General features: G+C 43.8%; 1 protein-coding gene across 1 annotated transcript; it reads left to right on the top strand.

Moving 5' to 3' along the window:
- The first annotated feature begins 6,304 nt into the window (after nt 1-6,304).
- LOC146389323 (actin-related protein 2/3 complex subunit 1A-A) lies at nt 6,305-26,156 on the top strand. Its single transcript, XM_084927151.1, has 10 exons — nt 6,305-6,394; nt 6,824-6,954; nt 7,486-7,590; nt 19,698-19,920; nt 20,034-20,141; nt 23,830-24,036; nt 24,187-24,262; nt 24,548-24,738; nt 25,390-25,480; nt 25,997-26,156. The coding sequence occupies exons 2-10, from the start codon at nt 6,891-6,893 to the stop codon at nt 26,000-26,002; spliced, it is 1,071 nt and encodes a 356-aa protein (XP_084783277.1). The 5' UTR covers nt 6,305-6,394; nt 6,824-6,890; the 3' UTR covers nt 26,003-26,156.
- The last annotated feature ends 548 nt before the right edge of the window (nt 26,157-26,704 follow it).

The raw sequence follows: 26,704 nt of genomic DNA, 5'->3' as shown, positions 1-26,704 counted from the left end.
CTGTGATGATCTCCTTAGTCTTCTCTACATTCAGGGACAGGTGGTTGTTGCTGCACTACTTGTTGCTGCACTACTTGGTCAGATGTTTAGTCTGAGTCTGCAGAGGGTCCCAGTGCTGTGGAAGACGTCATGCGTCATTCCTGTACCAAAGACGCCACGTCCCACGGCCCCCTAGATTACAGGCCTGTGGGACTGATATCCCACGTCATGAAGACTCTGGAAAGACTCATCCTGGACTAGCTCCAACCCATAGTTAGACCACATCAGGTTCTCCTTCAGTTTGCTTACCAGCTCTGCCTCGGAGCTGAGGATGCCACCTGCTCAATAGTGTCTACACCCATCTGGACCAGCCGGCGAGCACTGTGAGGGTCATGTTCTCTTACTTTTCCACTGTATTAAACACCATCAGGCCGACCTTCCTGGGTGATAAGCTAACAGTGATGCAGGTGGATGCGTCTCTGGTGTCCTGGATTGTTGATTACCTGACAGGAAGACCACAATATGTGCATCTTCCACAGTGTGTGTCTGAAAAGGTAATCAGCAACACAGGGGCACCACAAGGGACTGTCCTCTCCCCCTTCCTCTTCACTGTCTACACCACAGACTTCAGCCACCGCACAGAGACCTCCATCTTCAGAAGTTTTCTGTTAACTCTCCGGCATAGCCTTAAAACACAAACACAATTTGAAATAACAACTCTCCCTGAGCACAATAAACACAAGAAAACGTTACTATGATGAGGGTAATGAACACGAATAGGGTGAACCACACTACGAGGACAAGATCCTGCGCGTTGCGAGCAAAACACACTAAAACTTAACAGTTTGAAACAAGTGAAACAACCAGTTTTACTGAGTACTGGAAGGGGTCCGAGAGGGAAGCGATCCAGCCTAATAATCCAAAAGGTCCTCAGAGAACAAATCCTGCCAGAGAGCCGAGCCAAACCGGCTTCACCTGAGACACGTGGGACACCGGATGGACACGTAAGGCAGGCGGCAATGAAAGTTTGAGAGCAGTAGAACTGAGTACCTCTGCGATCTTGAATGGCCCGATGTAACGAGGAGATAGCTTATGAGAAACCGCCTGAAGGGGAATGTCCTTGGCGGTAAGCCAAGCCTCCTGACCCGCGGTGTACACCGGGGCCAGAGTCCGTCGCTGATTGGCGTAGTACTGCTGGCGACGGCCTCCTGACCTGCGGTGTACACCGGGGCCGGAGTCCGTCGCTGATTGGCGTAGTACTGCTGGCGAACAGACGTCCTCGTCAACGCCTCCCGAGTCCTACTCCAAGTCCGCCGGCAACGTTGGAGATGGTGTTGCACCGAAGGCACCGCCAGCTCTGCCTCCTGCTCAGGGAACAACGGAGGCTGATATCCCAGTGAGGCTTCAGATGGAGACAAACCAGTGGCAGAGGAAGTCAAGGTGTTATGTGCGTACTCAAACCAAGGTAAGTAGGAGGCCCAGGTGGATGGAATGTGGGAGGTAACGCAGCGAAGTGTGGATTCTAACTCTTGGTTTAAACACTCAGTCTGTCCATCAGATTGAGGGTGGTAGCCTGAACTCAATGATGGTTTAGCCCCTAGGGCAGTACAAAAAGCCCTCCAAACTTGTGAAGTAAACTGAGGACCTCTGTCTGACACTATATCCGTGGGAATTCCGTGAAGTCTAAAAACATGTTCCACCAAAAGTTTAAAGGTCTCTGACACTGTGGGAAGCTTTTTCAGTGCCACAAAATGGGCTATCTTAGAGAATCTGTCTACAATAGTGAGAATTACCGTGTTCCCAGAGGAATCAGGGAGCCCAGTGACAAAGTCCAAGGCGATGTGGGACTATGGACTGTGAGGTGTTGGTAAAGGATGTAGATACCCTGAAGGTCGCTGATTGCAGGGTTTTTTTCGTGCACAAACCATGCAGGCCGCCATATACTCCCTCACATTCCTTTCTAAAGTGTCCCACCAAAAATGTCTCTTAAGGAAAGCAGCTGTCCTACCTTGACCCGGTTGGCAAGTGAATCTTGCTGTATGGACCCACTCTAAAACCTTCGCCCGGGCAGATTCAATTAAATTCAATTCAATTTTATTTATATAGCGCCTAATCACAACAAAAGTCACCTCAAGGCGCTTCATAGATACAGAGAAAAACCCAACAATCATATGACCCCCTATGAGCAAGCACTTTGGCGACAGTGGGAAGGAAAAACTCCCTTTTAACAGGAAGAAACCTCCGGCAGAACCAGGCTCAGGGAGGGGCGGGGCCATCTGCTGTGATTGGTTGGGGTGAGAGAAGGAAGACAGGATAAAGACATGCTGTGGAAGAGAGACAGAGATTAATAACAGATATGATTCAATGCAGAGAGGTCTGTTAACACATAGTGAGTGAGAAAGGTGACTGGAAAGGAAAAACTCAATGCATCATGGGAATCCCCGGCAGCTTACGTCTATTGCAGCATAACTAAGGGAGGATTCAGGGTCACCTGGTCCAGCCCTAACTATATGCTTTAGCAAAAAGGAAAGTTTGAAGCCTAATCTTGAAAGTAGAGATAGTGTCTGTCTCCCGAATCGAAACTGGAAGCTGGTTCCACAGAAGAGGGGCCTGAAACCTGAAGGCTCTGCCTCCCATTCTACTTTTAAATACTCTAGGAACAACAAGTAGGCCTGCAGTGTGAGAGCGAAGTGCTCTAATAAGGTGATATGGTGCTACAAGGTCATTAAGATAAGATGGGGCCTGATTATTGAAGACCTTGTATGTGAAGAGCAGGATATTATGGTCAACAGTATCGAATGCTGCACTAAGGTCTAGCAGGACAAGCACAGAGATGAGTCCACTGTCAGAGGCCATAAGAAGATCATTTGTAACCTTCACTAAAGCAGTTTCTGTGCTAGGCATAAAGCGACAACCTGCCGGCCCAGTGCCCGAGTCAGGCTCCGTCCGAAGAGCCCGCTCGATGATGTTTTGTACCTCCCAGGTGACTGCTCCAACCTTGCAGGAAGCCGGCAGGATGGCGGGTTTAGCGGATGATTCCTCCTCTATCTCAAGCTGTCGAGAAACCACTTGGTAACTGCCTTTACCTTTGCCGGGTCCGTCTTCACCTGCCCCCCTGCCAGCACATATCCCAAGAAGGAAATAGAGGACACGTGAAGCTCACATTTCTCAGCTTTGACATATAACTGGTTTTCCAATAGTCTCTGGAGCACTGCTCGCACTTGTGGCACATGTTCACGAATGTCCTTAGAATAAACCAAAATGTCATCTAAATAAACAAAAACAAAACCATCCTACAGTCTCTTAGGTCATCATTTACAAGAGCCTGGAAGACCGTGGGTGCATTTTTCAACCCAAAAGGCATTACCAAATATTCAAAGTGCCCTAAAGGCGTGTTAAAGGCGGTCTTCCATTCATTCCCTTCCTTAATGCACACCAAGTGATAGGCATTACGTAAGTCTAATTTAGAAAAGACTGTGGCACCCTGGAGACATTCAAAAGCCGAGCTGATTAGGGGCAAGGGATATTTGTTTTTGACCGTTATTTAATTTAAACCATGAAAAACAATGCAGGGTCGGAGCCCCCCGTCCTTTTTCCCCACAAAGAAAAACCCAGCCCCCACAGGTGACGACGAAGGACGTATTATGCCTGCTGTGAGAGATTCTTGTATGTACCTCTCCATGGATTCACGTTCAGGTTTGGAGAGGTTATGAAGACGGTTTTTAGGGAGGGGAGCTCAAGGAAGCAGATCAACACTACAGTCATAGGGTCTATAGGGAGGTAATGAACAGGCTCTATCCTTTCTAAACACCTCCCAGAGGTCATGATACTCGGCCGGGACCCCAGTAAGGTCTGGAGAAGACTCCTCCTGGCTCTCTGATGTTTCGGGGCCAGGAGCAGGGGCGGAAGTGAGGCAGTTAGAGTGGCAAAACAAACTCCAGCTAAGTACACTTTGGCCCTCCCAATCTAGCCGGGGATTATGGAGTCTTAGCCAGGAATAACCAAAAGTTAATGGTGTATCTGGAGAGTGAAGGGCGTAAAAAACAAGACGTTGATGATTACCAGAGGTAATTACTGTGACGGGTTTAGCGTGGTAAAGGATTTGGACAAAAATGTGGTTGTCCACTGTTCAGTTATTTATTTGTAAAAAATGTTTGGAATCCTGTATGATTTTCGTTCCACTTCTCACGTGTGCACCACTTTGTGTTGGCCTTTCACGTGGAATTCCAATAACATTGATTCATGTTTGTGGCTGTAATGTGACAAAATGTGGGAAAGTTCAAGGGGGCCGAATACTTTTGCAAGCCACTGTAAATTGGAAATATTTCCTCTCTTTGTTGTGATCAGTGTTGGGCCAAAAAAGTACTGTTACATATTACACAGAACACTTTTATTAAAAGTAATGCAGTGTATTTCTTAATTACTCACATTACACATGATTTTTCTCTTAGTATTTAAGTATGAACATGAAGCCAACTGCACAAAACAAAGATGAAAACCAGCACAAAGACAATTCAAAGTGATCGCATCATTGCACACCTGCCTACCGGTTATATATTTACAACAATCTTTAAGTTATTACTGCTTCTAAGGGGTGCCTTCTTTGTTGCCACCAGTCCCCTCTGAAGCCTTCCCCACACCGCAGTCTCAATTCATGCTCAAGCCACCTGACATTATTTACTAGAAATGCCGTCAAACCTAAAATGAAGATGTGGTCCCAGTCTTAGTTATGAGCTGGCTTAGGGGCCTATACAGAGCAGCAATGGACACAGTGCATCACCTTGGTACATACTTGATGGTGACTTGTGTGATTGGCTTGGAGTTGGCCTCCATTGTTGTAATCCACAGTCCCTTTGAGTTCCTGATAAATAAGATAAAACGACTGTGTCACTGCTTACTCACAGCATGCTTGAGCTCGCCCTCAGCCTCCCCCACAGCCCAGACATGTTCCAGGGTAAGCAGGCTCTTTCATTGCTGCTTTAATTTCTCTTATAATGGATTCCTTGGTTTTTCTCTCAGTTTAGTCTTTGTCCCTTGTGTCTACTCTAACCTCCCTATGTTAAGTGTTCCTGTTATGTTACTTTTTGTTTTATTTTGTGCTTATCTTGTGTTCCAGTTTTATCGCTTCTTTGTGTATAGTGATGTATATAACTAACTTCTTTTTGTTATCTCATCTTATTTAAGTCTCCGTTTGAGGATACAACCCTGCATTCAGCTGTTACACCTCCATGCTGTGGAGGAGAAGGGTCTGGCTGCAGCCAGCTGCTCTTGTTGTGGAGAGCCATTTTGGCGTCCTCCATCATCTGGATTGCTCTTACCTGTGTTAGCCAGTCTGGATGAGTATCTGCTGTTAGCAGCTCACTTATTGTACTGCCTGGCATTCCTGCAATGCCTTACTCAGGAGGTAGAGTAAGTCATCTACTAATCAGGAGGTTGGAGATTCAATCCCTGGCTGCTCCAGTGTCCGGGTTGCATGCCCAAGTATACTTAGGTATGTTCATTGAAGTATGACTCTGGAGCACTTTTCTTTCTTTCACTTTGAAGATGAATCTTATTCAGGAGTCAGATAAATCGGGTGAAATATATCTAAATATAAAGGTGAAATATAAAGTAGTGAAAAACAGTCAATGAAACCCTGGACCCCAGAGGGTCAATGCACATATTTGTAATTCATCCATTCATTCTGTACTATATAAACAAATTTAGAAGTGCTCAATAAAGCATTACATGTAAAGACCACAAAGGACCTAACAAAGAGGTTTACACTTTAGCTCATTTATTTGTTAAACATATTTACCTTAATCAAAAGTCCAAACAAAACAGGGGATAAAAAGTTACAGTTATTTGATACACCAGAGGTCACTAACAGGCGGACTGCGGTCTGGATCCAGACCCACAAGCCGTCCCATATGGACCTGCAGCCAAAACACAAGGTTATGGTCTAAGAGCTGAGGGGAGCTTTTAAAGCTGAAATTGATGAATGTGTACGTAAATGATGCCTATTTATTCATAATTGGACATATGGATTTAAAATAGCTTTACTCGTGGTCAGATTTATAATAATGGCAGGATATAAAAATAACAGTGAAAGTTTTTCATTCAGTTTCATCCCCCAAAAATCAAAGTAAGTCCCAAAGAATGAATGAAGTAGATGTTTTTGTATGAAGCATTTAGTCAAACTGCTGATCACCAGCCTGTGCTGAGAGCGAATTGGAGACATTTGCTCCCAGCAAACTTCTGAGCAGGCAAGCTTGCACAACAGCTATCAGTAGACACACCTACTGTTCTTTCACTCCCTTCAACAATAACACAGTCATATTCTTCACCAGGACACAGTGCACAGCTCCTGTTGTGCAGACAGTCTCACGAGTACAACTCTGAACCCTCTTCTACTACCTGACCACACAGACACAGGGTAAGTAATAATATCAGCCCTAATTATTTTGTATCAAATCTAAGCAACTTGTTAAGTTTCAGATTGTTTAAACAAAACAAAAGTAGAACCTGGAATTTAGGTGATATGTTATTGGGCTTAAAACCTTTTCAATGTAGTCTGTTGTTGTGTTTTCAGAAACAAACAAACGCTGACAAGTCTGTCGTTCACCTCAAGATTTGTCTGCATTAGATCTGATAAAGTTGTTATCTCCCAGTCGTTATTCATTCAACTAACTATTAATTACACTAAAGCTATTCCAGAGTCCCTTCTTGAAACCTGATTTCTAATAAAACCCTCAAACAGAGAAAAGTATAAACAACAAACCATTTCTGCTTTATTTAAGAAAACTGTTCTCTCAAACAAAGTGTACCCTGTTTTTTTCTCTTCCTTTCATCCTGGAACATGCAGCAGCCCATCTTTACAACAACTGTGACAGCAGCAGCATTCCAGCAGTCTGTCTTCCCTCTGTTCAGACATGTCGCTGTACAGTTTTGGACTGGAGCCGCTGTCCTGCCATACCTGGAACAAAGATAGGACCCGTAGGTGAAATACCAGAAAAAATAATCATGCTCCATTTCCATATATAGAGTAGCTCACACATAAATGCACATATATGGATTGCATTAATGTGGTTCAGAGAAACACTGGCAATCTTATTATCAGTACAGGAAATTGACTCAGAGAGCTTTAATGCATACATGTATGTATACACCTGGAGGTGATCTGGGCCTTTGAATAACATTGCACTTCACTACCTTTTTTTAATGTTATATAGAAAGCACTTAGGTGTAGAAGAAATTGCTTGTATGAATGGGTGTGAACAGGTGAATGAGGCATGTTATATATATATATATATATATATATATATATATATATATATATATATATATATATATATATATATATATATGACAATGTATGTATGTGAAGCAAGAGAGAGGAATTTATATATAATTTATATATAATTTATATCTCTCTTAGATGTTTCTTACATAAATGCCTTTCTGTGGTTCATATTTCTTCATTATTGTTTGACTACTGAAACAAAGTGATGACATATTTGCTTCCAGAGATTGCTGTGAGTCCTAACAACAATGCGGTGAACATCTATGAAAAAAATGGCAAAGACTGGGTCAAGATCCATGAGCTGACTGAGCACAGCGGACGAATCACAGGTACCATATCTGTAATGGAAAGATTTAATCTGTTAAAATCCATTATGACTTTCAAAACGTTCCCATTTTCAAAGTATTAAAGAGGCTGGCTCAGAAGTACATCAGTTAATTATTAATGCCTAACCCCTCGTGTGCCTAAGCATTTGCTTTGCTCTTTATTTCAAGGTTAGCAAACAAAAGTGGAAAAGAGTGCCCATTGAAATTAGATCATTTTTAAAATATCTTCTTATAAAATGATCATCCTTGATAGCCTTTCATAAATATTTGATATGTGCTAATATTTCTATCCCTTTTTTGTGTTCTTAGTTAATGAGTTTTATTTTTGTTATTTTTATTCCATAATGTTGTTATTTTTTTCCCAATTAAAAAGATGTTCATTGTGTTAGCTTTAACCCTCTGGGCTCTATCCTGGCTATTTGTTCACTTTTCTTTTTTCAACCATTTTCGTTCTGTTAATGCAAATGGAATGAAACTTCCCAAAGGTCTATATTTTTTTTAATTTTCAACATCAGCTCCTTAATACTGTCAATAATATTCACTATACACCAAATTGTTCCTCTTGACTCTATCATGGCCATTTTTGGCCAATTGAAACCCATTATAACCACCTTTTTTGATTCCTTGTTATTGACAGTACTATATCGTGCGATTTAGGTAAAATTGCTTTCATTCTAAACTCAACACATGAAAATTGTAGTTTTTAATGTTTTTTACCAAATTACATCATTTATCCATTTTTGGCCAAACAAGCAATTTCATGTAACGTTCCTAGTTTCTAGTAGCGGCCTTTGATGGCTTACCACACTCCAATGGACCAAAATAATGACACAATTTTGACATAGGTTTGATCTTAAGGATCTAATAGTTTGTGTTTGTGCATGACATTGCAGCACAAACATGTATTTGCAAGATAGACTGGAATAAATTATGACGCATCAAACATTACATAGGCTGCAGTGAATTTCTGTGGATGCAGGTTATTGAGCTTTGAGCTTCCCAGTCAAACTTAGCTTTGAAGCACATGTTAAAAGCACTTTTACTCTTGTATTTTTCATAAAAAGAGACCATACCCAAAATATTAACTCTAGAAACAAAAACAAAAAAACCCAATCACAGGACATTTTGCAGAGTTCAAACCTGCAGCTGCAGCGCAAACAACAACAAACACTGTTTGTAAACGTGTCCTGGAGTTTATGCAGGTGCAGACAGAGCTACTGCTGTAAGTAAGCCTAACAGCTTCCAGATCATTTATTCTGGCTATATGGCAAGAAGGTCATCACTGCTTCAAGCACTGCCTATATGATCTGGTCAGAGAGCAAGGACAGCAGCAGTCCTCTGTCCTTGAAGAAAAGACATCTGCCCAAGATGAAGAAACTTCCTCTCCAGAAGATGAGGGGACCATCTCCAAAGAGGCTGACTGCATCACCACTGATGAAGAGTACTAGCCAGTGCCTGAATCCTCTTCTTTGGGGGAGGATTGGGGTTGGGGGGCATGGAGGTGGAGGCCGAGCAGCTGATGGAAAAGAACATAGGACCATTTTCTGAGACCGAGGAGCCGGTGACTGAGTGGATCCCTCATGAAAGGAAAACCATGTGGGTCCCACCACTGAAGAGAGACTGCTCTACAATCCAGTACCCACTGGTATCAAACCAGGGCTCAGCCTGTATGCAGTTCCCTGCATTAGCAGCCTGAGATCTACTTTTGACTTCTTTATAACAAAGGAGATCTTTTAGCTGCTGTGCACCCTTACAAACCTGCACGGGAGGCGAAGGTGTGAGGATTGGAGGATTATAGATGAAGTGGAAATGTGAGCCTAAACCAGAATAAAGCAATACATAGCATGTTGGATGACAACACTGGAAGTTCTCAGGAAGTAAAAAAGGGAAAGGGGTTCAGACTCCAACTGACAGAGGAGCTCCGAGGACAACGTCTTTCCTTCGGTCACCTTGGCAGAGGAACTCCTCAGATGAAAACATGTACAGGGGAAACAACCCAGAGCTTCCTCCCCAGCTCCTCCAGTTGCAACAGAGGAATATTTTGTTGTCCGTCTTTGGCTTCACCAAAACTACCACTGCGATATCCCACATGCCAAAACAATGGAGGATTGCGCTTCTTTCTTTAAGCACATATTCTAAGTGCTTTCTAACTAACATTCACACACATTCATACTCCGATGGATGCATCGGAGAGCAATTTGGGGTTAGTATCGTGCCCAAGGATATTTGTCATGCAGTCTAGGGGAAGCCAGGAATCGAACCACCAACCTTCCAATCAGTAGATCTGCTCTACCACCTGAGCTACAGCCACCAACAGCTCTAGCGCAGTGAATACATTTTGGGGCATGTATTCTGTAATCTGTAATGGAATACATTTTAAAAGTAACCTTCCCAACACTGGTCATGTACTTGTCACGTGTGTAAGTTAGAAGGGAACCCCTTCTAAAACGGCAACAGCAGCAGGGGATGATCACGGGAACAGAAAGAAATGTAAAATCTGGTAAAATATATACTTTATTTACAGCATAAAAATGTATCCGGAAAGAATCATTCGATCAATCAATTTTCCTGTAGACTCCCGGTGGAGCATAGGTCCGCAACATCACCACGCCAACGGACTCTGTTCTGGTCTGTTCTCTTCAGCTGGGTCCACGTCATTCCGGCGGCCTTCACTTCGCTCTCGACAGATCTTCTCCATATCTGTTTGGGTCTCCCCACTTTCCTTTTTCCTTGTGGGTTCCAGTTCAGTGCTTGCCTTGTGACATTGTTGGATGGTTTTCGGAGTGTGTGGCCTATCCAGCCTGATTTTCTCCTCTTGATGTCTTGACCAACCGGGTTCTGGCTGGTTGTCTTCCACAGGTCTGTGTTCGAGATCCATTGTTCAAATCAATTCAATTCAATTTTATTCAATTCAATTTTATTTATATAGCGCCAAATCACAACAAAAGTCGCCTCAAGGCGCTTCATAGATACAGAGAAAAACCCAACAATCATATGACCCCCTATGAGCAAGCACTTTGGCGACAGTGGGAAGGAAAAACTCCCTTTTAACAGGAAGAAACCTCCAGCAGAACCAGGCTCAGGGAGGGGCGGGGCCATCTGCTGTGACCAGTTGGGGTGAGAGAAGGAAGACAGGATAAAGACATGCTGTGGAAGAGAGACAGAGGTTAATAACAGATATGATTCAATGCAGAGAGGTCTATTAACACAGTGAGTGAGAAAGGTGACTGGAAAGGAAAAACTCAATGCATCATGGGAATCCCCCGGCAGCCTACGTCTATTACAGCATAACTAAGGGAGGATTCAGGGTCACCTGGTCCAGCCCTAACTATATGCTTTAGCAAAAAGGAAAGTTTGAAGCCTAATCTTGAAAGTAGAGATAGTGTCTGTCTCCTGAATCCAAACTGGAAGCTGGTTCCACAGAAGAGGGGCCTGAAAACTGAAGGCTCTGCCTCCCATTCTACTTTTAAATACTCTAGGAACAACAAGTAGGCCTGCAGTGTGAGAGCGAAGTGCTCTAATAGGGTGATATGGTACTACAAGGTCATTAAGATAAGATGGGGCCTGATTATTTAAGACCTTGTATGTGAGGAGCAGGATTTTGAATTCTGGATTTAACAGGAAGCCAATGAAGGGAAGCCAATACAGGAGAAATCTGCTCTCTCTTTCTAGTCCCTGTCAGGACTCTTGCTGCAGCATTTTGGATTAACTGAAGGCTTTTCAGGGAGTTTTTAGGACTTCCTGATAATAATGAATTACAGTCGTCCAGCCTGGAAGTAATAAGTGCATGAACTAGTTTTTCAGCGTCACTCTGAGACAGGATATTTCTAACTTTAGAGATGTTGCACAAATGGAAGAAAGCAGTCTTACATATTTGTTTAATATGTGCGTTGAAGGACATGTCCTGGTCAAAAATGACTCCAAGGTTCCTCACAGTGTTACTGGAGGCCAAGGTAATGCCATCCAGAGTAAGAATCTGCTTAGATACCATATTTCTAAGATTTTCAGGGCCGAGTACAATAACCTCAGTTTGATCTGAATTAAGAAGCAGAAAGTTAGCGGCCATCCAGGTCTTTATGTCTTTAAGACATTCCTGCAGTTTAACTAATTGGTGTGTGTTACCTGGCTTCATGGGCAGATAGAGCTGGGTGTCATCTGCATAGCAGTGTAAATGTATGCTATGTCTTCTAATGATGCTGCCTAAGGGAAGCATGTATAATGTAAACAGAATTGGTCCTAGCACTGAACCCTGTGGAACTCCATAATTAACCTCAGTGTGTGAAGAGGACTCTCCATTTACATGCACAAATTGGAGTCTATTAGATAGATATGATACAAACCACTGCAGCACAGTACCTGTAATACCTACAGCATGTTCTAATCGCTCTAATAGGATATTATGGTCGACAGTATCGAACGCTGCACTGAGGTCTAGCAGGACAAGCACAGAGATGAGTCCACTATCAGAGGCCATAAGAAGATCATTTGTAACCTTCACTAAAGCTGTTTCTGTGCTGTGATGAGCTCTGAAACCTGACGGAAACTCTTCAAATAAGCCGTTCCTCTGCAGATGATCTGTTAGCTGTTTGACAACTACTCTTTCAAGGATGTTTGATATGAAAGGAAGGTTGGAGATTGGCCTGTAATTAGCTAAGACTGCTGGGTCTAGAGATGCTTTTTGAGTAAAGGTTTAACTACAGCCAGCTTGAAGGCCTGTGGTACATAGCTGATTATTAGAGATAGGTTGATCATATTTAAGATCGAAGAATTAATTAATGGCAGGACTTCTTTGAGCAGTTTTGTAGGAATGGGGTCTAAAAGACACGTTGATGGTTTGGAGGAAGTAATTATTGAAGTTAACTCAGAAAGATCAATCGGAGAAAAAGAGTCTAACTTAACATTCAATTCAATTCAATTCAATTCAATTCAATTTTATTTATATAGCGCCAAATCACAACAAAAGTCGCCTCAAGGCGCTTCATAGATACAGAGAAAAACCCAACAATCATATGACCCCCTATGAGCAAGCACTTTGGCGACAGTGGGAAGGAAAAACTCCCTTTTAACAGGAAGAAACCTCCGGCAGAACCAGGCTCAGGGAGGGGCGGCCATCTGCTGCGACCGGTTGGGGCGAGAGAAGGAAGACAGGATAAAAGACATGCTGTGGAAGAGAGACAGAGGTTAATAACAGATATGATTCAATGCAGAGAGGTCTATTAATACATAGTGAGTGAGAAAGGTGACTGGAAAGGAAAAACTCAATGCATCATGGGAATCCCACGGCAGCCTACGTCTATTGCAGCATAACTAAGGGAGGATTCAGGGTCACCTGGTCCAGCCCTAACTATATGCTTTAGCAAAAAGGAAAGTTTTAAGCCTAATCTTAAAAGTAGAGATTGTGTCTGTCTCCCGAATCCAAACTGGAAGCTGGTTCCACAGAAGAGGGGCCTGAAAACTGAAGGCTCTGCCTCCCATTCTACTTTTAAATACTCTAGGAACAACAAGTAGGCCTGCAGAGCGAGAGCGAAGTGCTCTAATAGGGTGATATGGTACTACAAGGTCATTAAGATAAGATGGGGCCTGATTATTTAAGACCTCGTATGTGAGGAGCAGGACATCAATGGTACTAAGAGTAGCTGTAGATAATATTACATCTGTGGAATGATTATTGGTCATTTTTTCTCTAATGATTAAAATGTTATTTGTGAAGAAGTTCATGAAGTCATTACTAGTTAACTTTAAAGGGATGGTTGGCTCAACAGAGCTCTGACTGTTTGTCAGCCTGGCTACAGTGCTGAAGAGAAACCTGGGGTTGTTCTTATTTTCTTCAATCAGTGATGAATAGTAAGATGTTCTGGCTTTGCGGAGGGCTTTCTTATAAAGCAACAAACTATTTCTCCAGGCTAAATGATGATCCTCTAAATTTGTGACACGCCATTTCCTCTCCAGATTACGAGTCATCTGCTTTAGGCTACGTGTTTGAGAATTATACCACGGAGTCAGGTACTTCTGATTAGAGACCTTAGTTTTCACTGGAGCTACAGTATCCAGAGTCGTACGTAGTGAGGAGATAAAATTATTAACAAGATGATCGACCTCTGTTGGAGTAGCGTTCAGATAGCTGCTCTGCTCTGTGTTGGTACAGGGCATTGAAGATGATAACAGTGGGTGGATTATATTCTTAAACTGAGTTACAGCGCTTTCAGAAAGACATCTACTGTGATAAAGTCTACTCTCCACTGCTGTGTAATCAATTATTGTAAATGTAAATGTTATCAGGAAATGATCAGACAGGAGAGGGTTTTCAGGAAACACTGTTAAATGTTCAGTTTCTATGCCATATGTTAAAACAAGATCTAGAGTGTGATTAAAGTGGTGGGTGGGTTCTTTTACATTTTGAAAGAAGCCATTTTAGTCTAATAACAGATTAAATGCCATGTTGAGGCTGTCATTTTTAGCATCTACATGGATGTTAAAATCACCCACAATAATTATTTTATCTGAGCTGGTTGGTTGATTAATAGGCTGGTGTGAAAAATTGCTGCCACACCTCCCCCTCGGCCTGTGCTTTGAGGTTTTATGACTCAGGGGTGTTGATTCATTTAAACTAACATAATCATCCTGCTGCAACCAGGTTTCTGTAAGGCAGAGTAAATCGATTTGTTGATCAATTATTATGTCATGTACTAACAGAGACTTGGAGGAGAGAGACCTAATATTTAATAATCCACATTTCACTGTTTTACTCTTTGGTTCAGATGTGGATACTGTATTGTTCTTTCTTTGTGATTGTTTATGTTTAAGTTGTTTGTTGCTGGTTTTTAGTTTGTTTTTTGTCTGTTTGGGAGCTGACACAGTCTTTGTGGAGATGGGTTTTTTGGGGGGTAGCAGGAGGAGAGAAGCTGCAGAGAGGCGTGTAAGACTGCAACTCTGCTTCCTGGTCCCAACTCTGGATAGTCATATTTTGGGGGGGTTTAATAAATTTGTCCATATTTCTAGAAATGAGAGCTGCTCCATCCAAAGTGGGATGGATGCCGTCTCTCCTAACAAGACCAGGTTTCCTCCAGAAGGTTTGCCAATTACCTATGAAGCCCACATCGTTTCTGGGACACCACTCAGACAGCCAGCAATTTAAGGAGAACATGTGGCTAAACATGTCACTCCTGGTCTGATTGGGGAGGGGACCAGAGAAAACTACAGAGTCCCACATTGTTTTGGCAAAGTTACACACCGATTCAATATTGATTTTAGTGACCTCCGATTGGCGTAACCGGGTGTCATTACTGCCGACGTGAATTATGATTTTACTGAATTTACGTTTACCCTTAGCCAGCAGTTTTAAATTTCCCTCAATGTCGCCTGCTCTGGCCCCTGGAAGACAATTGACTATGGTTGCCGGTGTCCCTAGCTTCACATGTCTGAGAACAGAATCACCAATTACCAGAGTTTGACCCCCGGCGGGTGTGTCACCGAGTGGGAAAAACGTTTAGACACATGAACAGGTTGGTGGTGTACCTGGTGCTTCTGTTTAGGACTATGCTTCCTCCTCACCGTCACCAAGCCGCCCTCTTTCCCCAGCTGCTTGGGGTTTGCCGGTGAACAGCTAGCGGGGCCTACGCTATCTTCGGCTGCACCAGCTACAGTGGCCTGGCTAGCTACGGGTGAATGAAGGGTGCGAAGCCGAGTCTCCAATTCAGTAATCCTGGCCTCCAGAGCTGCAAATATGCTACATTTGTTACAGATATCATTACTGCTAAAGGAGGCCGAGGAGTAACTAAACATCTGACACAATGAGCAGGAAAGTGCAGGAGGGACAACTGAAGTAGCCATGGTGCTAACGAGTCGGCTACGAGCTAAGCTAAGCTAGCGAAACAGTACAGAGACAGTGAGTGAATACTTTGGCTATAAATTAGGTAGTGAGTACACAGAAATTGTGCTTCGGATGAAGCATGTGAAGATTATACTATGAAAAAAGAATGTATTTAAAGTTTTTAATTAAATTGCTAAGCAGATAAGCTACTCAGAAACACCAATGTGTTTGAGCAGGAACAGGAAGTGATACTCTACCACAGAGTGAGTGAACACCAAGTGACAGCGCCACCAAGAGTCAGGATGATCTGGCAGGATGAGTCTTCGTATAGCTGTTGGATGATGTTGATGAGCTTCTGCGGGATTCCGTAGTGCTGCATCAGTTTCCACATGGTCTCCCTGTCAACGCTGTCGAAGGCTTTTTCAAAGTCAACGAAGATTGTGTACAAGGGAGACTGCCATTCGATAGACTGCTTGATGATGTGGTCTGTACATGATCTGTCTTGTCTAAATCCTGCCTGCTCTGATCTCAGTCTCTTGTCCAGTGCCTTTGTCAGTCTCTGCAAGATGATTCTGGTCAACACCTTGCTGGGGAATGACAGCAGCATAATTCCTCGCCAGTTGCTGCACTGGGATAGGTCGCCTTTCTTGGGGAGCTTCATCAGGTACCCATGCTTCCAGTTCGCAGGCACTTGCTCCTGTTCACATATCTTCACTAGGAGAGGATGTAGCATCTCCCCTGCTGCTGCCGCGTCTGTCTCGAGAGCTTCTGGAGGGATGCCATCAGGCCCTGTGTCGGGAACTGTTTGCGGTGGTGGTGGATTCAGGATCTCTTCAAAATGTTCCACCTATCTTTCCTGACAAGGTCCGGGTGATCTCACACACTCTCTTCATGTTGTTCTGCTTGGCTGCTGTTTCTGCCTCTTCTGTCATACTGTGCACAAATTGTCCTTTGTCCCGTCTGGCACTCTTCTTCACTTCTCGGTTCACCTCCCAATATTGTGCTCTGAGGTCTGTTTTCTCATGTTGAGCCTGACATCTGTTAATTTTCTGCCTCACCTCCTTCCTCTTCCCTACCTTCTCCCATGTCTCTTTTGTCATCCACTCTTTCTGCTCCCTCTCCTTCTTCCCCAGGACTTTGGTGCAAACGGCCTTCCAGGTCTTCTGTATTTCTGTCCAGGAGTTCTCTATTGTCTCTTCGACCAGATCCCCAAGGGCCTCAAACCTGTTCCTGACTTCACAGATGAACTCTTTTTCTTGCTTGCCGTCTTTCAAAAACTGTATGTTGAATTTCAATTCAATTCAATTCAATTTTATTTATATTATATATATAATTTGTGGGGTGGTCTTCCTGAAGAGTTGCATAAGGATCTCAATTTGGTCTTCAGTGTTGCCACTAGCAACTGATGGTCTGAGGCTGCATCAGCACCGCGCCTTGCTCTGACGTCCAGCATACTTCGTCTCCACTTACGGTCGATGGTGAAGTGGTCGATCTGGTTGTCAGTCTTCCCATTTGGTGAAGTCGGAGTGGTCTTGTGGATCTTCCTGTGTGGGTAGATGGTGCCACCCATGACTAGGTCATTAAAGGAACAGAAGTCCGTGAACAGCTCTCCATTCTCGTTGCAGGTGCCTATGCCGTGTCTACCCATGATGAGTTCTCTGTCTGTGTTGTCGCCTCCCACCTTGGCGTTCAAGTCCCCCATGATGATGCACCCACTAACGCGCTGCATTAGTGGATGCATAACATTGGATGATAGTGGGTTCAACTGCCCTTGGAGACTTGCCAGCGAGCTGGCTTCCCGATGGCTTTCACTGGCACGCGTCATGGGCCCCACTGAAGAGGAGTCTACCTGTCCAGGCAGCTGTTGGGATGTATTTGTTGTTGCAGTTTCTGTAGCATGACTTTTTTTTTAAGAGGATGGGGTTGCTAGACCCACGCCCAACCCTCCTCCTTTCTCATCCTGGACTTGACACCAGGCAATGGCGGAGTTGGAAAGAATCATTAAAAGAACATAAAACTAAAGACAACAAAGATCTGCAGTCTGGGAGCTGAAGCCCCCCTAAGGGTCCCAATCAGTCTCCGCCACACTTAAGGCTGGCAACAGTCCACTGAACTCCACCAATGGGGCCAGGCCGTCAGCGTCCTCCAGTAGTGTCCTCCGCCACTCCGCTCCGCTTCCGCTAAACACAGTGAAGCAGGAGCACCCATCCTAACGTACCAGGGATGTCTCTATACATTTTTACAACGGGACTTACCCCACAAGGGAAGAGCTCTAAACCCCGCCCGCCGCTGCTCGGTGCCTAAAGCGTTTTAGCTGGCGTCTTGCTGCCACCTGGACAAAGTCTGCCATCCATGAACCGAAGGCCCTCTCTCCTTCTCCTGCGACTGCGGCCCTGCCCTGCCGCCAGTTACTGTTCCACGGCTCGTGCTGCCTACGGCTGCGTCCTTTCGCACAGTCACCTCCTGTGGCTGCGCCTGCCGCCACGCTCCTCCGTGGCTCTCTCCTTCTCCTCTGCGTCCGGCCACACCTCTCTTCTCTGACCTGCCAGGCCCTCTTATTGGCTGCTGCCAACAAGGGAGGCCTGGTTGATTTCTGTCCCCTGTGCCCTCCAGGTGTGTCTAATTAGGGAAAGCAGGGGGCGGAGTCTCTCCAAAAGAAGATCCAATTAATACAATAAAAGCATGCAACACTAGAATACACTCAACATTAAAACACAACAAAGCATGCAACACTAGAAAAGAAATCCTTCTTCCCCAGATGACATACTTCTCTCAGTACATAGACCCTTTAACAGCAGTGAACTTCTTTGTGTAGGACATAAAGTTGAAGACAACATTTATTTACCAAATTAAAGCTGAAACATTTTGTTAGAATTCTAAGTGTGTTTACTGAAAATCAAAGTGTCAGTGAGTACAGTCTCCACCAATACGCACTCAGAAACTGGGGAAACTCACACAGGAAGTTGTCTGGCAGACCCAAAGCCACAACAGAATCAGAATACAGGTTTGTGAGAGTCAACAGCAGGTGTGATAGCTGGAGATTGCAGCTCAATAGTAGTTAAAGGGTGCAAGTCTTCGCTTCAGTTATACAGAGAAGACTGCAACATGTAGGTCTGACACATTGAATTGCTAAGATGTCAGAAAGGGGGATTGTTTGGGCCATGAACCAAGGCCAATGGACTAAAGAAGACCTATAAGACCTCTAATAAGTCCACAAGAAGGGTTTATAGACCAATGAAACAAAATCTAATTGACTGCAGATGAATTACACCAAAAGTATGTGCTTCATGAGATGTATGATTTATTTTTTATATTAGAGCTTTAAATGGAGTTGACTGCAAAGGTATAATTTGTGTTTTTAAATAAATCAAAAAATCCTTATGAAAGTAATTGGATAAATTCTAATGCACATTTTAAAGCTCTTATCCAGTCATGGTATGTTAGTTTCATGTGTTTGCAACAGATGTAGCACCTTTTGGGAGGTTTAAATGTCTGTATTTTGGCCAAGTATAACTGACTGTCAGTGGGTAGCTAAGTTCAAGTATCCGGTACCTCTGCTAGACCATAAATTCCAACACATGAGTCACTGACTATATAAATATCTGCAAGTATACCATCATATCAAGCAATGACCTGAAGGCGTACTGAATGATAAGAAGAGGGTCATTAGGTCAGGGAACAAAGGGGAGTTGCAAAAAATGAAGGTGGAGTATTAAGCGAGGAGTAAGGAGATGGAGCCAAGGGAGCTGGTGAGGAGGTCTGTGAAGCGATCAGTCAGAAATCACCTCCTTCTGAATGTCAACAACATAAAAGAGATGGTAAAGAGAGGGGAAAAGAATGTGACTAGGCCCATTAGAATCATAGGTGAGGAGGTGGATAGCTACAGGTACCTGAGGTACAGCTACAGGTACCTGAAGTACACCTCATTTTATTTTCTCAGGAAGCTCAGATCCTTTAATGCGTGCAGCAACATCTTGGAGATCTTTTAGCAGTCTGTTGCAAATGCCATTTACTTTTCTGATCAATTCACAATGCTGGAACCATCACTGGCCAGAATCATTTTAGTCAGTGATGGACAAACTGCTTCCTATCATGTACAGCCCATCTCACCTGATCCATTCCACACTACTGACATAGTAGAGACTTACTGAACTCCTCTGCCATAAAGAATGCTTCAGGAAATTATTTCTACCATTATCTATAAATCGATTCAATAAAACTGTTTGGTGTGTGGTGTTCTGTGTTATACCTTCTTGCAGCTGTTTCTCAGATATATAGTGTCCATATCTGTCGTCCATAGGCATAGACTGGGCCCCGCAGTCTAATCGCATAGTGACATGTGCCTCCGACCGCAATGCCTATGTGTGGACCCTGAAGGATGGTGTCTGGAAACCTACCTTAGTCTTGGTACGCATCAACCGTGCAGCCACATGTGTGAAGTGGTCCCCACTGGAGAACAAGTTTGCCCTGGGCAGTGGAGCCCGTCTTATCTCTATCTGCTACTTCGAGCAGGAAAATGACTGGTGAGCAATATAAGATCTCATTTAAAAGACTTGTGTTTGGTACATAAGATGTGATGATGTTGATTTTTTGTTAGTATTATAGGAATGGTTCTAACATTCCTCCTCCACTTTAGGTGGCTGAGTAAGCACATCAAGAAGTCAATTTGCTCTACAGTGCTGAGTCTGGACTGGCATCCCAACAACATTCTCCTGGCAGCAGGGTCTGCAGACCTTCACTGCAGGTGAAACTACAACGAAACCTGTGGTCGATCTTTGCATGATGAAGACACACAATGACTGCATCTTTCTCACATATTTGCACTTCTTATTTCAGTATAAATTTGTTTTAGACAAATCTTCAAGCCACACTGTTGCACTGGATCTTGCTCCTTGATTAACACGAACTAATACAGTGGAATTTATTTTGACTTAATCACACTTACAGTCTTCTGTTGCCCTCATCAATGAGGGTTAGGATTTACTTTGTGTAAATCCTAAGGGGTGGCTGTAGCTCAGGAGGTAGTGCACGTCATCTGCCAATCGGAAGGTTGGTGGGTCAATTCCTGGCTCCCCCAGTCTGCATGCCAAATATCCTTGGGCAAGATACTAACCCCCATGCAACCGTTGGAGTATGAATGTGCATGAGTATGAGAGGCATAGAGTACTTGTGTGAATGGGTGAGTATGGGTGAATGCGATGTGTTGTATAGAGCGCTTTGAGTACTCCAGGACAGTAGAAAAGCGCTATATACCATTTACCATTTACACAAAGTTTGACTAAGTCTAGAGTTAGCAGGTGTTGGGAATTTCAGTTTAAAGCCATGATCAGGATAAAGAAGACACATTGCTTTCATAGGAAAGTGTGCCAAATCATCTCTGGCAGTGCCAGTTTGACTGTTGTTTGGTGTCATTCATTGGACTGGATCATTGAAGTCTGAATTACCATACATAGCCACAACAGCCTGTTACCTCCTCCTAATGCTGGTCACTGGCTTGGTCACACACTGCTGTGGATCGGCGTCCCATTCTTCAACCAGCATTTGTCACTCTTGCGCAAACATCGCATCCAAACTGATCCCGCAAATGTTCAATGTGGTTGTGGTCAGGACTGCAGGTAGGCCAATCGACCCACTCTCCTCCCAAGTTCTGGAGGTTTCTGGTAAACTGCGCTCTGTGGGGACGAGCACTGTCATCTTGGAGAATAGAGTTTGGTCCCGGACTGTGGAGACATGGGATTGCCTGGTTGCACAACCTCATCTCGATATCTCTCAGCATTGAAACTGCCTCCAGTGAGGAGAAGCCTCGCCACCACCATCGCACTGCCTCAACCAAAATCTCTGGCTGGTGAAGAAATCAGCTCAGTGTTCTTTGCGTCTTCACACTACCCAACAATCCAACTGCTGTAGGCAGAATCTGGACTCATTGCTAATGTTCCTCCACATGTTCAAGTCCAGTGCATGTGTCGCCAGCACCACCGCAACTGGTCCTGACAGTGAAGGGCAGCCATAGCAGACCTCCTGGCTCGCCTGGCTGACAGGGTGAGGAAATGGTCTTCTTGTCGTGTCATCTTCTTGGCATGCCCACTTCACAGCCTATCTTCGACATCCTGCATTACATGGAGCTTGACCATCAGTTTATAGATGGTACTAGGGCTCACGCGAAATAATGTTGCAGCTCGGTTTTGCAGAACACCAGCTTGAATTTGCCTGATCAGTCAAACATGGCATACTTGGATGAGAAGCAAACTGACTGTTGTAGCCGGTGTTGCTAGTCTGGTGTCGATTAATCACCTTATTGTCACCAGAAGCTCAAAACAAAAGTCAGTAGCAGAATAAGTTTTCAAGGGCACAGCCCAAATACTCAACTCTGCTGCATAATTCACACATTCTCCTTAAAGATGTAGCACCATTTAAGGAGAAGTCAAAGGAGCTTGCAAAGAAAAGCGTCTGGACTTCTTTAAGTTTACTTGAAGACGTTTCACCTCTCATCCGAGAAGCTTCTTCAGTTCTAAGGTCAAATGGTGGAGAGTCCCAGATATAAACCTAGTGGGAGTATCCCCCCACAGAGGGACAAAAGGACCCCCTGATGATCCTCTAATCGCCTGAGCCAAGGTGTGAAACTGGGTGTGGGTCCCAATCAGCCAGAGTTTCGGGTGTGTTCATTGTGAAACCTGGCCCCACCTTATCATGCGAATTCCTGAGGTCAGATGGCCCAGGATGTGAGTGGGCGTTAAGGCGTCTGGGAAGGGATCTCAAAACTGGATTATAGATGGCAGAGAGTTGGTGTCGTAAACCCCCGCCTCTGTTCAAAGATGGTCGCTCACAGTGGACATAGATGGCTTCTTTCACTCCTCTTTCAAACCATCTGTCCTCTCTGTCCAAAATGTGAACATTGGCATCCTCGAAAGAGTGTCCTTTATCCTTAAGATGCAGATGGACTGCTGAGTCTTGTCCTGTGGAGGTGGCTCTTCTGTGTTGTGCCATGCGCTTGTGAAGTGGCTGTTTGGTCTCTCCAATGTAGAGGTCTGGGCATTCCTCGCTGCACTGTACAGCATACACCACATTGTTAAGTCTGTGTTTTGGCGTTTTGTCTTTCGGGTGAACCAGTTTTTGTCTGAGCGTGTTGCTGGGTCTGAAATGCACCGGGATGTCATGCTTGGAGAAAACTCTCCTAAGTTTTTCTGATACACCGGCTACATAGGGGATGACAATGTTGTTGCGTCTGTCCTTCTTATCCTCCCTCGTTGGTGTCTGGTCTTCTTTTCTGTGCCTCTTTGCTGACTTTAAGAACGCCCATTTAGGATAGCCGCACTTTTTGAGTGCTTCCTTTACATGTGTGTGTTCCCTTTTTTTTCCTTCAGGCTTAGAGGGAACATGTTCTGCCCGGTGGTGTAGGGTCCTAATTACTCCAAGTTTGTGTTCCAAAGGGTGATGGGAGTCAAAGAGGAGGTACTGGTCCGTGTGTGTGGGCTTCCGGTAAACTTCGATGTTGAGTTTGCCGTTCTCTTCAATGTGCACAGCGCAGTCCAGGAAAGGCAAACAGTTGTCCTTTGTGTCTTCCCTGGTGAACTTGATGTTTTTATCCACAGCGTTAATGTGCGCAGTGAAGGAATCCACTTCTTGTGTCTTGATTTTGACCCAGGTGTCGTCCACATATCTGTACCAGTGGCTGGGTACTCTTCCTTTGAAAGAGCCAAGAGCCTTCCTTTCCACTTCCTCCATGTAAAGGTTGGCTACAATAGGTGACACGGGGGAGCCCATGGCACAGCCATGTTTTTGTCTGTAAAAGCCTTCGTTGTATTTGAAATATGTAGTGGTGAGGCAGAGGTCTAACAGTGTGCAAATCTGATCGGGTGTGAAGTTGGTCCTGTCCTCCAAGGAGCTGTCTTCTTGTAGTCGTTTTCTGACAGTCTCCACGGCCTCCGTGGTGGGTATGCAAGTGAAGAGAGAGACTACATCAAAGGACACCATGGTTTCATCTGGATCCAGGGTAAGTTTCTGGACCTTGTCGGTGAAGTCGGTGGAGTTCTTGATGTGGTGTGGGGTGTTCCCCACAAGAGGAGCAAGGATGGTAGCAAGGTGTTTAGCAATGTTATAAGTGGCTGAGTTTATGCTACTGACTATGGGTCTGAGTGGGACAGCTTCCTTGTGGATTTTAGGAAGTCCGTAGATGCAGGGTATGGCATCCCCTGGGTAAAGGCGGTGATATGTAAGGAGAAATAAACAACTGCCATCAAGCATCAATCTGCTTTTTGTGCTAAGTTTAATTTTATACTATATTTGCTTTAACCTAATATTGTTTGGTGTAAAAATGTTTAAATAATTATTCATTTTGGTTATGGGCCATACAGGCTTTATGGGTAATGAAAAAGTAGACAAAACACACTGATTCACTATTTAAGAACTAACAAAGAGATATTTGTGTTTCCCAGGATTTTCTCAACCTACATCAAGGACATTGAGGAAAAGCCCGGGCCCACTGCCTGGGGGGCCAAGATGCCTTTTGGGGAGATGATGCTGGAGCATAAAGACTGTGGTGGGTGGGTACACAGTGTTTCTTTCTCTCCCAATGGAGACCAGTTGGCCTGGGTGGCCCACAACAGCAGCATCAGTGTCGCTGATGCCACACAGGGGAAGGAGTAAGTATTGCTACCGAACCACTTACTTCATTAATATGAGGAGTATTATTTTATTCACTTAAACATATAGCCATTACTGTAAACCTTTCCTTGTATATAGGAGTGCCACAGGTGCATGACCTTATATCATTTCACCTGTTCGTCTGTTAGGGTAATCCAGCTGACCAGTGACAGCCTGCCACTGCTGAGCGTCCTCTATATCAGCCCTACTGAGATTATTGCTGCGGTAACTATGCCCCGCTCCATGTGTTTGTCTGTGTAAATCAAAACTATTCAACTGTGTAAAGATGTAAAATCTCCATATTATCAATAGATTAAATGACTCTGAGTCATGTGAAAGGCATGTTCAAGACAGAAAGACAAAAGTGAAGCCTTGATAAATAAAAGAAAAAAATTATACTAAATTGTGTCTGACCTTTGCTGCTCCATGGCCATTGGTCACACAATATCACACTGAAAAACAGAATATCCAAAATGATCAGATATTCTTTTGTGCTTTTTCTGCACCCAGGGACATGACTGTTGCCCCTACCAGTACACGTATAAGGGTCCACGCTCTCTGGAGTTTGTGAAGAAGCTTGATGTCCCAAAGCAGACCTCCAAAGGGAATATGTCAGCAATGCAACACTTTCGCAACCTGGACAAAAAGGCCACTGACGAGGAAACCAGTGACCTGGACGCACTTCATCAAAACAGCATCACGTGAGGAATACTGCTTTTTAATTTGAAAAGGCACAATAACCTTTGCTGAGGAGGTTCTGTTCTTAAACAACTGAGTGAAGGAAGCATGTTTTAAATATTTTATACTATTTGTCATCCTACAGCTCTCACCCACTTTATTTTCTGCCAACATTTCCAAAGCTGAGTGTTTCTTCTTCGCTCACTATGTGTTGATAGACCTCTCTCCGTTTAATCATTATTTATTATTAATCTCTGGCTCCCAAACCAATCGCAGCAGATGGCCCCTGAGCCTGGTTCAGGCTCAGGGAGGGGTTTAACAGGGTTTAACAGGTTTCTTCCTGTTAAAAGGGAGTTTTTCCTTCCCACTGTCGCCAAAGGGCTTGCTCATAGGGGGTCATATGATTGTTGTGGTTTCTCTCTATTATTTACAAAGTAAAGTGTGCTGAGGTGACTGTTGTTGTGATTTGGTGCTATGTAAATACAATTCAAGTGAACTGACAAATTAAAATGTAAACTGATTTTAAAACCATCATTTATGTAATACCCGTTCATCTCACTTTGCTCACAGAAGAGCATCTGTTAGTACGTGTCAGACAATTTGTCTGTCCAAATATTTTCACCTTTGTTGTCATTTCCTTTCTTAGCTGTTACTTTGTACTTTGTGCTCTGCAGGCAGCTGCGTATTGTATCACTGGACAAAGCCAAAGTTGTGCAGTACAGCAGCGTGGGTCTGGATGGAGCTATGGTGATCTGGGATTTTAAGGTACTGTCTTCAGTAAAAATACAAAAAGATGAAGTGGATGTAGTAATTATTTTTGAAACAATCTTTTTTGAATCGCTCTGATGATGAGAAACTGAGCAAGCGCAGCTTACTGAAGTCGGGCTTCTCGATAAAGTAAAAGTAGGATGCACACATTTAGTGCAAATTTACCAATGTTTCTTAAATATCTCACATTACAGGCTCAGACCAATTTTCTGATTTCAGATCTCCAAAACATTCAAAGTGATTTGTCACTGCACTTGAATGTAAATTTGAATTGTTAAATTTGTTGTTGAGTTATATAAACCTTAGAAGGCTGGGAAATATGAATTTCATGCCTGAGAGTATTAATGGAGATCCACACTGATAATACACTCAGGTGTATTGGATCTCTGTGCTCAGTGTTAGCCATCAGCTATAATGGAACAAGAAACACATAATTTGATGATCCTTGTGTGTCATTCAGATCTTAAAGGCTCATATGTTCTAATATGCTTTTGTTTTTGCTCTCCTTTGCAGCCCTGACTCCACATTTGTCCTTGAGCTGAGTCAGAGATCAAACACATCCTTGGTTCATTCATTCATCTGTGTTTTCCAGTAACTGGGAAATGCTGTTAGCACATGTGATTTGTGATATTTGACAAAAAACTAATTGTTTACTAAAATAAATGGGTAATGTATTGCCTGTTGTGGATCCACTGTGCTTTACATAACTTACTCTGCCAGTACATATGGAGGCCAGTGTAGCTAATCCTGTGTTACGGCTGGTTTACTTGACTTTGGGGTTTTAGACCTGCAGTCATGTATTTGGCGCAAACTGGACTTTAAATTCAGACCCAGCACACCAGAAGCAAGTTTAAAAGCTTTATTTATAGACTAAGTGTAACTTACTGAGAACAAACAGGAGACTGGTATGGCAAAACTGACTGTGGGAACTAAAGCAGAAGCTCATTTGAGTGAGGAGAAACAATGGTAGCTGGGACTGGGAAAAGTGTGGAAGACTTGCTAAACTGTTTTGGGTACATCTGGTTATCTCACTCGAGGGAGTTCCAGAACAGAAACTTCGGAGGGATCTGAGGAGAGCACACAGGTTTCCAGACAGGGAGAGTGAATAAGCTGTTGAGTTATAGGTAATACGGTTATTAAGGCCCCATAATACTGGCTGGACTCTCGTTGCATGGGACCATCAAGCTTGCTGTGTTGCGGGTGTCTCACACCAATGTTGAC

Source organism: Perissodus microlepis, chromosome 4 (assembly GCF_051167445.1).
Source record: "Perissodus microlepis isolate ML-2025 ecotype Zambia chromosome 4, ASM5116744v1, whole genome shotgun sequence".
NCBI classification, from domain to species: domain Eukaryota; kingdom Metazoa; phylum Chordata; class Actinopteri; order Cichliformes; family Cichlidae; genus Perissodus; species Perissodus microlepis.
The sequence above is the reverse complement of the archived record's forward strand: the minus strand, read 5'-3'. Positions and strand labels throughout refer to the sequence as shown.